The following is an 18,369-nucleotide window of genomic DNA, read 5'->3' as shown; positions in this document are numbered from 1 at the left end:
CGATAGCCCTCATTAACTAAACAAAAGCTGAAGTCCGGTCGCCGAGCAAATAAAATTTCGACCAAGCTACCCATCCTTATCGCTCGCGTGTAATTATATTGCTGTCGCGCTCGCACACTCACTGCGGCCGCCCGTCGCACAGTCGCGACAGCAATATAATGCGTGCGAGTGATAAGGATGGGTACCTTTGGGTCATTGGACGAAATTCTATCTGCTCGGTGACCGGACTTTAGAAGAGGACGGCAGCCGCGTCGCCGTTACGTCGTGCCCGGTAAGTGATAGGAAATGGAGTAGGTATCTATTAGGCAGGCGGCGCTATGGATCCCGAGGCAGACGTGGTGGTGCGACTAGCGCGTGGAGGCGCCGGCTTCGGCTTCCGCATCGTAGGCGGAACTGAGGACGGCAGCCGCGTCGCCGTGGGATACGTCGTGCCTGGTAAGTGATACATACCCTCAGAAATAGCCCTGATCAAACCACCCAAGCCGGAAGCAGGAAAGCGCAGCGACCGATGACCTCATAAAGGTAGCAGAAAGACGCTAGATGCAGTCCGCTACCAAGCAACTAAACAAAAGCTAAAGTCTGGACGCCGAGCAGATAGAATTTTGTCCAATGACCCCAAACTACACATCCTTATCGCTCGCGTGTAATATTGATGTTGCGCTCGCACATTCACTGCGACCGTCAAACAGTCGCGACAGCAATATAATGCGTGCGAGTGATAAGGATGGGTACCTTGGGGTCATTGTACGAAATTCTATCTGCTCGGTGACCGGACTTTAGAAGAGGACGGCAGCCGCGTCGCCGTTACGTCGTGCCCGGTAAGTGATAGGAAATCGAGTAGGTATCTATTTGGCGGGGGATGCGATGGACCCCGAGGCAGACGTGGTGGTGCGACTAGCGCGTGGAGGCGCCGGCTTCGGCTTCCGCATCGTGGGCGGAACTGAGGACGGCAGCCGCGTCGCCGTGGGATACGTCGTGCCTGGTAAGTGATACATACCCTTAGAAATAGCCCTGATCAAACCACCCAGGCCGATGGGGCAACCCACCACCACCCATGATCATACCAACCTCGCGGTTATTGTTGCCGAATCTTGAGAGATGCACGCGGAAATTGCGTCTGCTAGGCCGATCGGGCAAGGTTCTGGAGTGGAGGCCACGTACAGGAAAACGCAGCGACAGACAAGCTCATAAACGTAGCAGAAAGACGCTAGATGCAGGCCGCTACCAAGCAACTAAACAAAAGCTGAAGTCCAGTCGCCGAGCAGATAGAATTTCGTCCAATGACCCCAAACTACACATCCTTATCGCTCGCGTGTTGCTGTCGCGCTCGCACACTCACTGCGACCGCCCGTCGCACAGACGCGACAGCAATATAATGCGTGCGAGTGATAAGGATGGGTACGTTTGGGTCATTGTACGAAATTCTATCTGCTCGGTGACCGGACTTTAGAAGAGGACGGCAGCCGCATATGGGATACGTCGTGCCTGGTACGTGATACATACCCTTAGAAATAGCCCTAATAAAACCACCCAGGCAAGGTTCTAGAATGGAGGACACGTACAGGGAAACTCAGCGACCGACGACCTCATAAAGGTAGCAGAAAGGCCCTAGATGCAGGCTGGTACATATAGGAAATTGAGTATCTATTATGCGCGAGATGCGATAGACCCTGAAGCAGCTTGATGTATGTGATACTTGACTTAAGGTCCTATGTCCCCTAGATGGGGCATAGGGGTTCCTCAACAGTCCTCCATCGCGTTCGGTCTTGAGCTTTAAGTCTGATCTCGCTTCAAGTCTTGCCGATTTTCTTGGCCTCGTCTGCTATATTGCGCCGCCAAATTTTCTTGGAGCGACCACGTTTGCGTTTTCCTTGGGAGTTCTATCTAGAGCCTGTTTTGGGGCATGATCGGGATCGTTTCGGAGAGTGGCCGATCCAGTTCCACTTGCGGCGCTTGATTGGTCGATCGGAATTCCCTGGCAGCATTCCAATAGCTCGTCGTTGGAGATTTTCTCGGGCTATATGCCGAGAATTCGGCTAAGGCAGCGGTTGACGAAGACCTGCAGCTGGTGTGAGATAACCTTGACGACCACGACCTTAGGACATTGAGTATCTATTTGGCGGGAGATGCGATGGACCCTGAGGCAGACGTGGTGGTGCGTCTAGCGCGTGGGGGCGCCGGCTTCGGCTTCCGCATCGTGGGCGGAACTGAGGACGGCAGCCGCGTCGCCGTGGGATACGTCGTGCCTGGTAAGTGATACATACCCTAAGAAATAGCCCTAATGAAACCACCCAGGCCGATGGGGAGCAAGGTTCTGGAGTGGAGGCCACGTACAGGAAAGCGCAGCTCAGTAGCAGAAAGACGCTAGATGCAGGCCGCTACCAAGCAACTAAACAAAAGCTGAAGTCTGGACGCCGAGCAGATAGAATTTCGTCCAATGACCCCAAGCTACCCATCCTTATCGCTCGCGTGTAATTATATTGCTGTCGCGCTCGCACACTCACTGCGGCCGCCTGTCGCACAGTCGCGACAGCATATATTGCTGTCGCGACTGTGCGATGCGTGCGAGTGATAAGGATAGGTACCTTAGGGTCATTCCGCATCGTGTGGGATACGTTGTACCTGGTGAGGCTTATGCCCTACGAAATAAGGAACACATTTCTATAGTATCGGCATCATCAAAACACCCAGGCGATGGGGTAGCAAGGTTCTAGAGTGGAGGTTACTTACCGGATAGCGCAGCATAGGACGTCAACCCACGAGGGTTCAGACCGCCTGTAACTCCCCTGGGTGTCGTATGAGTGGCGGTCTTTCCCGAAGACTATAATCCGGATCTTTTCAAGACGAGAGTGAAGGCACTTACAGGAAAGATAATATGTACCATCCTAGACTGCATCCCACTTAACATCAGGTGCGATTGTGGTAAAAATAGCTGCCTTTTTATGCATAAAAAACACATTTCTGAACCAAACACGCCTCTCATTATAATTGTTTGTTTCAGGTGGGCCAGCGGACGGCCTATTGCGGCCAGGAGACCTGCTGACATCAGTGGACGGCATCCCGCTAGGTGGCGCCACCCACGCGCGTGCCGTGGCCTATGTATGCCAGGCTGCTTCCAGAGGACATGTGAGTGGTTGACACTTGTCTTAACTAATTGATCATCATCAGGTCATTTAGATTCCACTGTAGCTCTAATTTACCAGAAGCAAATGGATGATTTGGCCTTCACTTCTCATGCTTGCAAAACTGAGGCCTGACTGATGTTCACATTTTTCTACGTTATTTGTTTTGTTACATACCTATGTCATTCAAGGGTAAAGTGGGGGTGATCCTATTCTACTCTTCCGGAACAACACGTCAAACAAATGGCTATAACATCTCAACGATGCTGTTAACTGTAAGGCCCAGAACACACGGTGAAACGAAACTGCAACTTCTAGTTACTTTTGAGTTGCATCTAAGTTTCTGGCATAGATTCTGTTGAGAGACCACTCATAACGCGACCAGTTTGACCAGTTCAAACCGGTTTCAAACTGGTCGCTTCATGTGTGGTCTCTCAACGGACGCTATGGCAGAAACTTAGATGCAACTCAAAAGTAACAAGAAGTTGCAGTTTCGTTGCAGTTGCGTTTCACCGTGTGTTCTGGGCCTAAATGGACAAGCTCTATCTCCTACAGTATAGGCTTTCATATGCTTCACTTTTTGATGTCTGAATATCTGGATACTAATGAGAATTTATCTATTTCCAGGTGATGCTAGGAGTGCGGCACAACCGGGCCGATATCCAACCTCTCGGGCTGCCCGCGCCCGCGCCACACCCGCACCAACCGCTGCTAGCGTAAGTATAGTGTGCTACGGATCGAATTTCCGATACTTTTCTTGTGTGTTATCTGTTAAATTTCATCAAATTCAAATATTTATTAGTACCTACATTAAAGACGGTACCATAGGATGGAACACACAATTGATAATACAGTTCAACATGTCTCTCCAAATTATGTAAAAATGAATCAAGTCATAATATTTTTTAGTATGATTCAAGTAAACAAAGTCTATTACAGCTCAAGAAAATCGACAAAAAAAACTATGCAAAGACGTGTTGTAAAATATTAAGGTCACTTTCGTGTATGTGGACAACGTAAAATGATAAAAAATCTAGATTCAATAAACTGAAAACATGAGATATTGAATTTTCAAATGGCTTTCATTCTCTCCTAAATAAGTGCGACCCCTCTTTGTATTGTTTGTTGTTTGACCAAGAACACGTGGGTAAAGTAATATGATTTGTCCAAAACACTCATTTTCATTTAATACATTAAAATGCAACTTATCGCATGCTAAATTTACTCATTATTTCATTAACTGCAGCGCGGAGCCCCCAATGCACCACATGCCGCCGGCTTCCTACAACATCCTGCACCCTGCACCCATGTATCCGCCAGCCGTACCTATGTAAGTCAGATTAATCCACCCGTTAAAAATATTTATTTTATTTACAAGAAAAAACATTTTAATTTTCATTCATTAGATGCTCGTGGAAGGGCCTGTGGCTTTGTCATGCTTGGTTATAAGTTAATTGCTTCATGAATCACACTAATCACCTAAAATATTGATTTTTCTCGTTACCATAATCCAAGGTTATCAAGCCTCCATTTGCCAATCCAAACTTGTTAGATGAAGAAATACACACTAATGACTATCCATAATAATAGTGCTCACCGCACTAACAAAAATACGATTTTATGTTTCTTATTTATACACCACTAAATTTTTATCACCGAAAAAAAATCTGGGTAATGAGTTATTGATACTGATCCTATTTATGCAAAAAAAAGTGATAAAAATGTAGTGGTGTATTTTTAAAGGCATACACAACAGGTCTCAATTCTTCTTTACTTATTCTGTTGTGCTTTGAAATAAATAAATAAACTGTATATCTAGACGAAATAACTTAGTGATAGGTCATGATTGAGCGACTTTGATGCCAGTTAAAGGTCACTTCCAGACAACTTGAACCATTCTCATTTTCACTCAATCCGCTCACCAGGTACGGCGGCGGTCAATTCGAGGGCGGCGCGGGCTGGGCTGGCGCGCCCTACGACGTCACCGTGACCCGTAGTGAGGGCGAGGGCTTCGGCTTCGTCGTCATATCGTCCACCAACAAGGCCACCAGCACTATAGGTATGCTGTAGTGTGTGACAGTGACGTGTGGACAGTAGGGCGGCGCCCTGCGACGTCACCGTGACCCGTAGTGAGGGCGAGGGCTTCGGCTTCGTCGTCATCTCGTCCACCAACAAGGCCACCAGCACTATAGGTATGCTGTAGTGTGTGACAGTGACGTGTGGACAACCCACCACCACCCATGGCCATACCAACCTTGCGGTTATACTGGCCGAATCGCGGGAGGTGTGCGCGGAATTGCGGCTGCCTAAGGCAGATTGCACTCCACCGCGCCACACTTCTTGACTCCCTACAAGTTATTTTTCTTCGTCCTTGTCCCTATATTTCAGTTCTCCCCCTTCTGGGGCCTGACATTCACGGCACGGATGGCACCATCTGGTGCCGTGCAGCGCTAGCTGTCCTCCTTCTATGCCAGCCGTACGCAAATTCGCGTAGCCGGGCGAAGTTCGCCTCCGAAGAGACGAGATCGGAGTACCAGGCAGGTCCGGGTCTCTCGAACACGATTCCTTGAAGCAGAGCTTGGCGTAAGTCTTCGTACAAAGGGCAGGACCACAGAACGTGGTGCCTGTCCTCTTCACGTTCCCCACATTCGCATTCCGCGGCGGTCCGGAGACTCATATCGCACAGGCGCTGTGGTGGTGGCAGTAGGGCGGCGCCCTGCGACGTCACCGTGACCCGTAGTGAGGGCGAGGGCTTCGGCTTCGTCGTCATCTCGTCCACCAACAAGGCCACCAGCACTATAGGTATGCTGTAGTGTGTGACAGTGACGTGTGGACAGTAGGGCGGCGCCCTGCGACGTCACCGTGACCCGTAGTGAGGGCGAGGGCTTCGGCTTCGTCGTCATCTCGTCCACCAACAAGGCCACCAGCACTATAGGTATGCTGTAGTGTGTGACAGTGACGTGTGGACAGTAGGGCGGCGCCCTGCGACGTCACCGTGACCCGTAGTGAGGGCGAGGGCTTCGGCTTCGTCGTCATCTCGTCCACCAACAAGGCCACCAGCACTATAGGTATGCTGTAGTGTGTGACAGTGACGTGTGGACAGTAGGGCGGCGCCCTGCGACGTCACCGTGACCCGTAGTGAGGGCGAGGGCTTCGGCTTCGTCGTCATCTCGTCCACCAACAAGGCCACCAGCACTATAGGTATGCTGTAGTGTGTGACAGTGACGTGTGGACAGTAGGGCGGCGCCCTGCGACGTCACCGTGACCCGTAGTGAGGGCGAGGGCTTCGGCTTCGTCGTCATCTCGTCCACCAACAAGGCCACCAGCACTATAGGTATGCTGTAGTGTGTGACAGTGACGTGTGGACAGTAGGGCGGCGCCCTGCGACGTCACCGTGACCCGCAGCGAGGGCGAGGGCTTCGGCTTCGTCGTCATCTCGTCCAGCAACAAGGCCACCAGCACTATAGGTATGCTTAAGAGTATTATGCCAAATAAGGAAGATTAGAATTCAGTATGTGGCCCCACTACCGAGGAAGATTCTGCCAGGCACCATTTGGCGCTATTGGCGGATGGTCCTGTTACTAGTTGGTGCCATTGAATCTGGCTAGTAAGGTATTCATCAGTTTGCGCCACTGATGAGTGTGGTTGCATCTTACTAGTTGACTCCAGTATTAACTAATCTGCAGTTACGAGTATTATGCTAACTGATTAGTGCAAATAGGTACCTACTTAATTAAATTTTAACTCTTATATTTTATTGACATCAATGAGGACATCAATTGTACCGTCTGAATGTTTGACATTAAGTCAAGAAGCTAGTGAGGAACCCACAATTTCCCAGGTCTGGATTTTTGATGTCAGGACTAGTGTCACAATAATTAATAAGAGCTTATTTTCTTTAGGTTGACTAGAGAGAAAAGACAATGCTGTAAAAATTTTACTATTTTTTTTTAATAATCCCTTATCGATAGATCTTCTGAATAATTGAATTTATCGTCTTCAAAACCAACTAAATCATACCAACACTTTCACAGGTCAACTGATCCCCAACTCGCCTGCCTCCCGCTGCGGTCTCCTCCACGTGGGCGATACCATAGTGGCCATCAACCACGTGGCCATCCGCAACCTACCGCATCCAGAGGTGGTGGCCCTGATCAAGCACTCGGGGCCGGCCGTCACGCTTACGGTGCTCCCGCCGCGCGCGCGCCAGGACTGATACTGGTTCGCCGCCCGCGGCGGGAGGCGGTACGTCATGGTTGTCAAGTGCTTCGTGGCCGAGGAGTTTTAGTGACGTGACAGTGACGTGGCTGAGGAGTTTTAGTGGTGTGACAGTGATATAATGATAACTGGAAGATTTTGACGTGACTTTGGTGGAAATCATTGAAGAGGTCACTCTGGGCCGTAATATCCCAGACCTGTAGGCCTAGGATGAGCGCCATTTTATCGATTTTATGCGATAGGACCATGCACTTATCGTCTAAAAATCATCGATAAGATTTATCAAGGCGCGCGACCAAAAGAAAATTGGGGTGAAAAGACGATTGATAGCAGAGTTTATGTTGGTAAGTGTTATGATACCATTTTTAGTCAATTAGTATCATCGTTGACTGTTCTTTAACTTATGTAGGCCACTCCCCTTACCACAAAAAGTTCTTGACATCTCCATAGTAAACCACGATAGGCCCGCAAGCTACCTGATACCTCACTAGTAAATTTCCAAGGATGGCCCGTGACCTACCTAATACCTCACTCTGTGGTGTCCCTGATCAAGCACTCGGGGCCGGCCGTCACTCTCACGGTGCTCCCGCCGCGCGCGCGCCAGGACTGATACTGGTTCGCCGCCCGCGGCGGGAGGCGGTACGTCATGGTCGTCAAGTGCTTCGTGGCCGAGGAGTTTTAGTGATGACAGTGACGTGGCTGAGGAGTTTTGGTCGCGTGACAGTGACGTGGCTGAGGAGTTTTAGTGGTGTGACAGTGATATAGTGATAACTGGAAGATTTTGACGCGACTTTGACAGAATTCGTGGCGGAGGTCACTGTGAGGGTCATAATATCCCAGACCTGTAGACCAAGTGCTTCGTGGCTGAGGAGTTTTAGTGCTGTGACAGTGATAGTGATAACTGGAAGGTATTAATGTGACTTCATTGGGGAGGTCACTGTGTGTGCCGCAATATTTCAGACCTGCAGGCCTAGCATGAGCGCCGTAATAAGCTTTTATCGCGCCATTTTTTCGATTTTGCGCGATAGGCCCATACATTTGTCGTCTAAAATTATCGATAAGATTTTATCAAAGCGCGCATCCTAGCTTGGCTGGCTAGAAAAAGATTGGTTGCTGAAGAAAGTGGTGAAAAGACGATTGGTAGCAGAGTTTATGTTGGTAAGTGTTATGATACCATTTTTAGTCAATTAGTATCATGGTTGACTGTTCTTGCCAAGGGCTCTTGACTTTCTCTGGGGACTAAGGCTGGGTTGCACCATCTTACTTTAGCTTTAACAAACTTCAAAAATGTGTCAAACTCCATACAAAATCACTGGTTATCGTTACGTAGTCACGGTTAAAATGAGGTGGTACAACTCAGCCTAAATATCCATTTAAACAAGTGATCAACGCGCATTTAAAACATTTTGTGGTAAGTCCCAGAGGACTTTTAAGACACTACCCTAATATTCGTCCAAATCGCCGAACACTATGTGGCATGACTCCTACAAATATCCACAAGTCACTTCTAGAATTATGAATTTAACTGTTTAGGTAGATAATGTCAAGGTTTGACCTCGAGTCAGGCCTTTTTAAGTCCATGTTGTCCAACCAAGACTATAAGCTACAAGTACTATAAAAAGGTATTTGAGAAATATTCATTACCAACATAAAAGTAGGTAAATGATGGTTAATTAGATGTATCTTCTAAAAAATCAGTCATAGGCTCACCATAAAAATTAGGTGCCAACAAAGTCAAAAATATTTTAATATTTCATTATTTTTTATACTAGTAAAGTAAGATTTTAAAAATCTCATGGCAGCTAGAAAATAATGTATTGCAGCTATTTTCTTAGATTTTAAGCAACTTCTTATTGATCGTTTTATCTACGAAGACCCGCCCCACCAATTTTTGGTCGAGGGAAGCGCGGGGTGAGGGGAGTTTGATCCGAGCGTCATTATTGTAGTGTGCGTGTGCACTCATGGATAATTTATCGTGTACCGATAACACTCAAACATTCGTGGAAGAATGGTGGGGCGCGTCTTCGTGGATGAAACGATCTATACATAACTTTTATAAACAAAAAACAATTCTACACAAAGTTGCAATACTCATTGTTGTTTTTTGACTCAAATGTTGTTCATCATTTTCAATGCAATAACGTAAGTAAAAAATTAAATTATTTAGTTAAATTCATTGATGTCTAACTAATATAAGATTGATGTTATTAAAAATGAAATATAGCTTTAATGAATATGTTAGTTGCCAACTCAGATCATAGAAGGGAATAGATGTGAAACGGGGGCGTGGCGCGTGTCTCCGCGATATGCCCAGAAACGAACATCGGCCGCGTAGCTAGGTTAGTCGCGATTCAGTCGTACTAAGGAAATGTTCTCCGATATTTTGGATAATGCGTCGTTACGTGCAATAAAACAAGTGAAACGAAGAACTACAGGAACAATGGAGTCATTTACTACATGTAAGTATTGCAAATCCATTGGTATTTTGCTTATAAATAAAAAAAACTAAACATTTTTACGAACGAATTCAGTGCCGTAACAGTTACTGCGATATCGAAATCAGTGGTGATAAAAATTCTAACACACTTGTACATTGACAATTTAGTTAGCAACCACTTTATGTCATGCTCAACTACTGCGCAATGTATTTAATTTCTTCCGATATACACTGTCGTGTGAAAATACACAGTACGGCCGCATGTGCCGGTCGTAACATAGTGCCGTGCTCGTGTTCTAATGCGGTTTCCTATTATCGATAAATAGAAGTAAATTAATTTTCTATTTTGTAATTTTAAATAAAAAAATGATGTGTTACTTGCGATTATAAGATTTTACAAAAAAAAATAACAGTAGAAGTAATTAGTAACTGTCAACTATGTAATTACTATAAGAGCTAGTTGAAAGCCTAATATAGGCATTATTTTTAATAAACATATGCGGTACGCAGATCGCCATAATTAAAAAGTAAATGCGTGATAGTAGTTAATAATAACGTATAATAATAAAAAAGGTTTTCATACATAAGCATTTTGTGAAATCAGTTTCGAGCCTTGCCCCTAGCGATTTAAAGTATCGATATCTTGTCGACTCCATTTTATCTTTGTTCTCTCACTAGCGTTTTCAAAGTGTGCGTCACGTCACGCGGCCATTGATTGGCCATAAGGCATGCCTTCTGGCCAATCACAGCACTTTTAAGCCGGTTGCACATGTTGTCGTAGACTCTCAGTCGCTTTGTTTTTACACAGTTGAATGTGTGTGTGGGAGCTGTGTTGGGGGAAATGTGGGGACACTGGTTCTCGTTGTAGTTACGCGCGACTTCATATCTATTCTCTTTCTATGATCTGAGGTTGCCAATGTTCATAGTGTACAAGATCAATCAAGAAATAATAACTTTGATATGGGTATTGGTACATTATTTTATGAACTACCAATTTGACATAGTCTGAGTCTTAGTTATATCTTAGTATATTATTAATCAATGCATTATCTCTTGATTTTTAGTAAGTAGTGGTTTTGTCCATTCTTCCATACTATAGTCCGGTCGGCGAGCACGTAGAATTTCGTCCAATGACCCAAGCTACCTATCCTTATTGCTCGTGCGTAATTATATTGCTGTCGCGCTCGTACAGTCACTGCTGCCGCCCGTCGGTCATTGGACGAAATTCTACGTGCTCGGCGACCAGACTTTACCTGGTACCTTACATGGTACCTTTTAACATCCGTCCAAACACACTGAATTACTTTTTAAGTTGACTTGTTTTATTTTATTTGTGCACTGGTATTTCTTTACCCATTAGTGAATAAGTAAAAAATACTGGTATCTTAATCTGTATTATGTGCTTTTATCACTTTTTTTCTTTTATAATCTACTATTTCTAGTGCTATTTTTACCTATTGTATTATATCTAATCTATTTTTAAACATAAATATTTCTATGTGCTATATTCTGAAAAGTATTATGACCCTATATTCCAATGTTTTAAATGTGAAAGTTACATAAACTGTACATATTTTTTTAATTGAAAAAAATGTTATTGCTCATTTATATCCTGCATTTGTGGATTGCATTTTATTGATCCTTTTTATTCATTCCTATACTTATAATCTTTTTTATGGAACTAACTTTTGTAAATCTTGCTCAAATATTTGCAAAATAAAGCTCTAAAATTCCTCAATGACCCATTGACCCTATAAAGACTTTTTCAGAGGTCATTGAGAAAAAATTAATAAAAATTGCATTGCAACATAGAGCTTACATGTATATTGTATACGTATGAAGATTGTGGGTATACCATAAATGAGATAATAAAAATAATGATAATAATCTGCCCCTATTAAAATTAAAATTCTATATTTACTTCAATAGAAATAATAAAATTATGATAGACCAAGTCTGTATAGTTGTTAATTAATATTTTTGTAAATGTTAGTAGATGTATTATGGTAACATATTTTAATGGTATTAATATTTTGGGATTCTTGAAAGGAAACATAGCTTTAGCTATGTATGCTTAGTTATAATTTTAATCTGATAAATTAACTTTTCTAATGAATCTCTTACAGAAAACTGAAGAGGTGTAAATATCATGCATTTTATTGAATTTATTAATAGCTAACGTCTATTTTTATCAATCTGTCATTATTATTAATTAATTATATGGATTTTACTTAATTTTGATCCAGAAAAGTTGTGTAGTTAAGGATTATTTCTTGTATTTTGAATTTGACTGACTATAAAAGAATAGCCAACATCTAAGATTAGTGCTAAATGTTGTATTCCGGTTGTTAGATTTAGATATTACCCAAGATGGCAGCCATCTTACGCTGGAATTGTTGACATTTTGACCATTAAGTTAAAGAGAACCACCGAGCTTGATTCGTTAAGATTTAAAATAATTAGTTTTTAAGCGAAAGCAATAAGTATCGTGCCTTTTAATGTGTATGTCTTGCCTTGTGTAAAAATGGAATTATGTGAAAATATTGCCTGTTCTATTTAAATGTGTCCCAAAGATATTTCCTAAGTCTTCCGCCGACTGCCGTGACCGACAAACTTTCCATACTACCTACATGTTGTAAGGATTTTTACGCAATATAAATGTAAAATTTTAATCAATAAATAAAATATTTTATTTAATACATTCATTTTTTATTAACAAAATGTCTTATCATACCTAAACATATAAATTAAAATTTTGAGAAGAATTTGTAAAAACTAGATTCTTTAACTTAATCAGTGACGAATTTTGGCCTAATTTTGCTCTTAATTTTTATTAAGACACATCAAATCTCTAAAAGACTAGAATAGCCTTACTCGATTCATCAGTACTTCGAAATTCTTTCATGATCAACACCAGTTCATTTACAAAATGATTTTGTGGACTTGAAGATAGGATTCGCTATAATCACTGTTTTGATCCGTGGACCACATCGCGATCGGGGGACAGTGGCTAAGCAAAAAAGCATCGAAGTATACGGGAATACTTGGCGATAATGCAAAATCGCAAATTACATTTGGGACGTGGAACGATTGGGAAATAGTATATTGATTTTGGTGACGTGTGAGTCGAGTGCGGCAAACGATATCACAGTTAAACTGCCAGCATGCGGGACGCTCCAGAAGTCACTTGCATGATCCAGGTGGTGTAGCTGTCGACTCTGGTCCACACATCGGGGTGGGTTCCGTCGCAGTTCTCGTAGTAAGACGCAATTCCGACTAAAACGTTGCTGATCACCGCCGGGGCGCCCACGTCGCCGTGGCATATGCCTTGGCCTGGCGCGAAGGTGCAGACGACGGCTGGAGAAGAAAAAGACTTATTAGTCGATGAAGTATTAAGATTCGTTCGTTCGCTTCAGCCAAATGACGTCCACTGCTGGACAAAGGCCTCCCCCAAAGTTTTCCACAATGAACGGTCCTGCGCTGCCCGCATCCAGGCTCTTCCCGCGACCTTTACCAGATCGTCGGTACACCTAGTAGGAGGCCTGCCCACGCTACGTCTTCCAGCCCGTGGTCGCCACTCGAGAACTTTCCTGCCCCAACGGCCATCGTCTCTACGAGCTATGTGCCCCGCCCACTGCCACTTAATTTTAGCAATTCTGCAAGCTATTAAGATTAGCTCTGATATTTTCGCAGGCCATCGGTCCACATTGTGGGTGGACTTTCCAGTTTCCGGTAAGTGGCCTCCACTCCTCATAAAGGTAGCAGGAAGGCGCTAGATGCAGGCCGCCACCAACCGGCCATTGTGGAAATCATTGGGGGACGCCTATGTTCAGCAGTGGAAGTCCTATGGCTGAAATGATGATGATTTTCGCTGAGCTGCCAAATTGTGGCAGTGGACGGGGTAGATTAACTCGTAGACAGTAGCCGTTGCGTTGGGATAGAAAAGTTTTCGAGAGGCAAGCGGACTGGTAGTGTAGGTGTGCTTTTTTGGTTGCAAAAATGCATAATGGTCTGAAGTGATATCCTCTGATCAAATAACTCCGATCAAATTATATTTACAAGAAGCCTTATTTTTCATTTTTGAATCATGCTTTTTGTATTTTTTTTTTGTCCTTTTTTCCATACTGTGCTAAATACTCACAAGGTGTAATGCTGGCTTCTTCGGAGTCGGCGAAGGCTTGCTGACACTGGGCCAAAGGTATCTTCGGCAATAAGGCGGTCTTCAGGTCATTAAGCGGGCCACCGTCCAACTGAAGACATAATGCAAAAGGGAGATGCAGGTTATGGCGCACGAAAAGAAGAAGATCGTTGCTTATATGAAACTCCGACGACGCATGATCACCAAATTATTTTATTTGAAGTTACAAGGAAAACAATGTAGTGTAACCAAAGGGGTTGAACCTGTTCTGCGTGCTATGTGATCTACGCATTGCCACATCAGATAGCTAATCCGTCTGTATTTTAATTGATTCTATAGGTTTTTGCGAAGCTGCTGTATTCGTAATGTACCAATTTATAAGGCGTTACACAATAAGAAATAATTGATCATGCACTCAACAAGCAAAGAAATCATCATGAAACACTTACAGATTCAAATCCCCAGCTGGCCACTCTCAGGCTGATTCCATCAGGGATATCGTACCCTGGAGGAGGCAGGTACAGGATGTTCACAGTAGAAGTGATGGGAAGGAACTGCTCCAGGAACAGAACTGCAATGTCTGCTGTCCTGGGAGACTCCTCGAAGTCAGGGTGCGCGATGAAGTGTGTGACGCCGACGTCAGTGCCTCCGGAGAGAGGCTGGGCGGAACCGGCGCGGACCCTCATGTTATCGAGGTCTGCGCCGCTGATGAAGACAAAATAATGGTGAGTAAATTCTCAATAATATGGAGCACTGAAGAGTTTTAAGTTAGCAGAGTCTTGTCCCTGTCAGATTGATTGTCTATTATCTCAACTGCTAACAAAACCCAACTTTTCACTGTCTTTTGAAAGAGGGGTCTAAGTTCTACCAGTTCTACCTTCATCTGACTCCTTGCTAAGTTTCTAAGTTATTTTATTTAGTTTAAGCGGTGAACAGATATTTTAATTATCTTGCTTGATGGAAAATGAAGATGCCCTGTGGGAAAACCTTGGAGCAGAGCTCAGAATCACCAGTAAGTATGGACATAAATTCTTCTCTTTCTACGACCATTTTTCATTGTACCAGACAATGATAGGCTACAAAATTAGTGACTACTGGCTACGTTTTATAAAGTCATCATGGTACCTGAATACTTACTCAAAGCAGGACGCAGCAGTCATCACATGGATAGACGAGACGAGGGAACCCACGCATCTCTGAACGGTGATCTGAGGCCGCGGGTAGTAGTAGGTGATTGCCACCACGGAGGGAAACTCCTCGACGGGCAGCGGGCTGCCTCCAGTCAGGCGGGATCCTGGGGCCGCTGATGCTGTAAGGTTAGAAATGTTGATGGATACTTCGTTGAGAACAAGTTTAGACATGATGGCGTATTTGGTTGATGAATGGTTAATGGCAGATTTTTGATGGGTCATAATGAAAAGCAAACCTTGGCTGACTATAACAATAACATGCTTTGCCAAAAAAATCCAACAACTGAAGGGGTTCCACTGGTTTCAGGGATTCAATTTAAATTAGCTTGGAAATTGATAATATCACCATCACCCAACATAAATCACATACTAAACAAAATAGGAGCAAATTTTAAATCACAAATTAGTTTTTGACTGTCCTAAGACTCCTGGAATTTGTATGTAACTTATGTCTATTGGATCACTTCACGCACATTTTAACTTATTGTTAGTGCTTATGGTCAATATGGTCATGGCCTTCACTCACCAGCGGAAAGCAAAGCCAGCGCGCATAGCACTTTGAAAGCCATGTTAGTGATAACCCAGTTTGATTATACTCTTTTAATTACGAACGGCTGCATCTTATATAAAAAATCGCGAATAGTTTAGCTACTGATAAGTGCAGAAAGCCCTAATTGATATGTTTTGTACAGGGTGATTAAAATAATTCATTTACACTATAAGCATTTTTTGTTTATAACTACGAATAGTTCTTTTATGTGTCCTATGAAAATCACATTACGTAGGTACGTACTTATTTAAGCACTCGTCCCACTGGTGGGATAAAGCTTGGTGGGACGAACTGGAATAATCCCTTGCAACTCGCAAAGTACTTTTTAACTACTTACTCTACCTTTTAAAAGTAAGTATAATAGCAACGTTTCATTGGTGTATTTCATTGGTCAACAGTATGGTGTTTTTGAAAGTAATAGGTACTTATGTACAGAACGGATAAGTATAGCGATCTAGCTTCTATAGCTTCGTTGCATCCTTTAAAGTTAAGAAAAAATCTTACACATTTTCGACACACGCTGTATAATTAAATTAAGATAATAACTACAGTCAATCGGACACGTACGCATTATCTAATACCATTTACCGATAATCTGCCACCTTGTCTGCAAGTGCACCACGCCGGAAACACTAGTCAGTCCCCTGGTTTTGCTTGCGTGCTTTCATCGTCTCACACCAAAACCTTTAAAAAGCTTTTCTTTTTCTTCTCCATACTTACTGACTGATCTGTCTATGACTGATCGTAGAAGAATAATATAAAGGGAAGTGATTTTTGCATTGAGCTATTAAATCAATGGATTTTTGGTTGCAGTATAAATACTTGTAGGAGTTAGGTAAACAAACAACTAGCGGCCGCCCGCGACTTGAATCACGCGTGGACCCCTGTTTAACCACCTTAGGGGTTGAATTTTGCAAAATCCCGTCTTAGTGAGCACCTACGTTCTAAAAGGAACCCCCACGCAAAATTTGAGACTCCTAGCACTCTTGTAGTTTCTAAGATTTCGTGATGTGAGTGAGTCAGTCAATCACACAAACAAACAAACTTAGTGACCTTGGTAATTTAGTAAGTAGGCAATATCTCTCAGTATCGCCACGCATTGTAGCGTAGGCTAGGTAGGTATCATACATGAATCAGCTTGGAGTCGGTTTTTTCTTGGTGGAGTTGATATATAATCAAGGCTCAGGGGAAGACCGAGGGCTGTAACTGCACACTGGTATGACGTATGACACACTTGATGCCCCATTGACTGGATAATCTTTCGAGCGCTCGGCTAATAAAGGAGTTAGGATTACTTAGGATCGCTTTGCGCATCGTTATTACGTCATCTTGTTTTTTAACTAAAATAAGGCACTTTAAGTACTCTGTAAAAAGCTCTGGCTCATCATGGCCTTATTTTAAAGCGCCTTTTTTTAGGAGTGGCCCCAGTAGCCGCACTCATACCGTAGGTGAAGGTATCAGGCGTGGAGTCATCGTAGGTGCTGGATTCTGGAGTAGGCTGCGATGTTCACCAGGACCTCCCCTCTTTCGTCTTTTTACCTGACTGCGCCAGAAGGATGTTTTTTTCATTTTACAGCTCCGGCTGTCTACATTATCAAAAGTCCCAAATATCCTTCAGAGAGGAATAAAACACTAATAAAATCTTAATTTATATATTAACCACTAAACCACAGGCGCGACCCTGACAGGCGAGGCCGCACTCCTGCCGTAGGGAGGGACGGCCTCCTGCAGGATCCAGCCGGTGTGGCGGTCGATCCTGGTGAAGGTGTCGGGCGTGGAGTCGTCGCAGGAGCTGGAGTAGGACGCGATGCCCACCAGCACCTCGTCGACGACATGATGATAGGGATTTGAGTTGAGCTACGAACTCTACGATAATTTACGTGAGATATTCACAAATTCAGGCAATAGTAAAATAAAATCAAAAATATCTTTATTTACCCGGACAAATTAAAGGAGTTCTGCAAATCATCAATAAATTGTTCTTAAGCAGCTTTTACTTGCCCCTTTTACTAGCGAGCTGAGAAGAAGCGCCGCCATCAGTCATCCGTATAGTAGTAAGTACCTATAGTCCGCACAATAGACTTCAATCGTTTCAAGATACACTTTTTCTTCTTTTTTCATTTTACAACTCCAGCTGCTTACATTTTCAAAAGCCCCAAATATCCCCTAAGAGGCAAGGAGAAATAAAACACCAATAAAATCTTAATTTATTTAATAATCCTACATAACAGGCGCGACCCTGACAGGCGAGGCCGCACTCCTGCCGTAGGGAGGGACGGCCTCCTGCAGGATCCAGCTGGTGTGGCGGTCGATCCTGGTGAAGGTGTCGGGCGTGGAGTCGTCGCAGGAGCTGGAGTAGGACGCGATGCCCACCAGGACCTCGTCGATGATGATGTAATGCGAGTTGCAGAGCAAGAGCTAAGTTACTTTAGCTTAGCTGACGCGGTTTCCATTGTCGTGTGCAAATGCAAACTAAATATAAAAACACTATGGAAAACTGCGTCAGCTATGCGAGCAAGCTAACTTTGCTTAGTTTTTGGGCTGCAGCCCGCGTAGGGGGACGATTTGAACTAGTACGTTGCTAGAAACACTCGCATAAAATTCAGGCGATAGATATGTAGTACCATAGTAGTACGTAGGTGGGAATCAGATATGATAGGTGACTACTTATATCGGTGACTCAGTGTATGTATGTAAGTAATCCGCGCAATAGA

General features: G+C 43.9%; 2 protein-coding genes across 2 annotated transcripts; one reads left to right on the top strand and one right to left on the bottom strand.

Annotated features, from left to right (window-relative positions):
- Window positions 1-4,528: 4,528 nt before the first annotated feature.
- Window positions 4,529-8,462, top strand: LOC135084064 (membrane-associated guanylate kinase, WW and PDZ domain-containing protein 1-like). Its single transcript, XM_063978807.1, has 3 exons — window positions 4,529-4,542; window positions 5,048-5,181; window positions 7,157-8,462. Exons 1-3 carry the CDS (start codon window positions 4,529-4,531, stop codon window positions 7,336-7,338), a joined length of 330 nt encoding a protein of 109 aa, XP_063834877.1. The 3' UTR covers window positions 7,339-8,462.
- Window positions 8,463-12,432: 3,970 nt separating this feature from the next.
- LOC135084229 (trypsin-7-like) lies at window positions 12,433-15,731 on the bottom strand. Its single transcript, XM_063978968.1, has 5 exons — window positions 15,632-15,731; window positions 15,053-15,224; window positions 14,365-14,620; window positions 13,919-14,027; window positions 12,433-13,134 (listed from the first exon to the last, which is right to left on the bottom strand). The coding sequence occupies exons 1-5, from the start codon at window positions 15,672-15,674 to the stop codon at window positions 12,929-12,931; spliced, it is 786 nt and encodes a 261-aa protein (XP_063835038.1). The 5' UTR covers window positions 15,675-15,731; the 3' UTR covers window positions 12,433-12,928.
- Between the last annotated feature and the right edge of the window lie 2,638 nt (window positions 15,732-18,369).

This window comes from Ostrinia nubilalis, chromosome 25 (genome assembly GCF_963855985.1).
Source record: "Ostrinia nubilalis chromosome 25, ilOstNubi1.1, whole genome shotgun sequence".
Lineage (NCBI taxonomy): Eukaryota > Metazoa > Arthropoda > Insecta > Lepidoptera > Crambidae > Ostrinia > Ostrinia nubilalis.
Note: the sequence above shows the minus strand (reverse complement) of the source record. Positions and strands in the feature narration are given on the sequence as shown.

Coding starts and splice junctions, on each gene's coding strand:
- LOC135084064 (XM_063978807.1), top strand. Junction 5,182..7,156: donor CAAGGCCACCAGCACTATAG/GTATGCTGTAGT, acceptor ACACTTTCACAG/GTCAACTGATCCCCAACTCG.
- LOC135084229 (XM_063978968.1), bottom strand. CDS start 15,674: ATGGCTTTCAAAGTGCTATGCGCGCTGGCTTTGCTTTCCGCTG. Junction 15,225..15,631: donor GCTGGCTTTGCTTTCCGCTG/GTGAGTGAAGGC, acceptor CTAACCTTACAG/CATCAGCGGCCCCAGGATCC. Junction 14,028..14,364: donor CCAGCTGGGGATTTGAATCT/GTAAGTGTTTCA, acceptor TTATGTCTTCAG/TTGGACGGTGGCCCGCTTAA.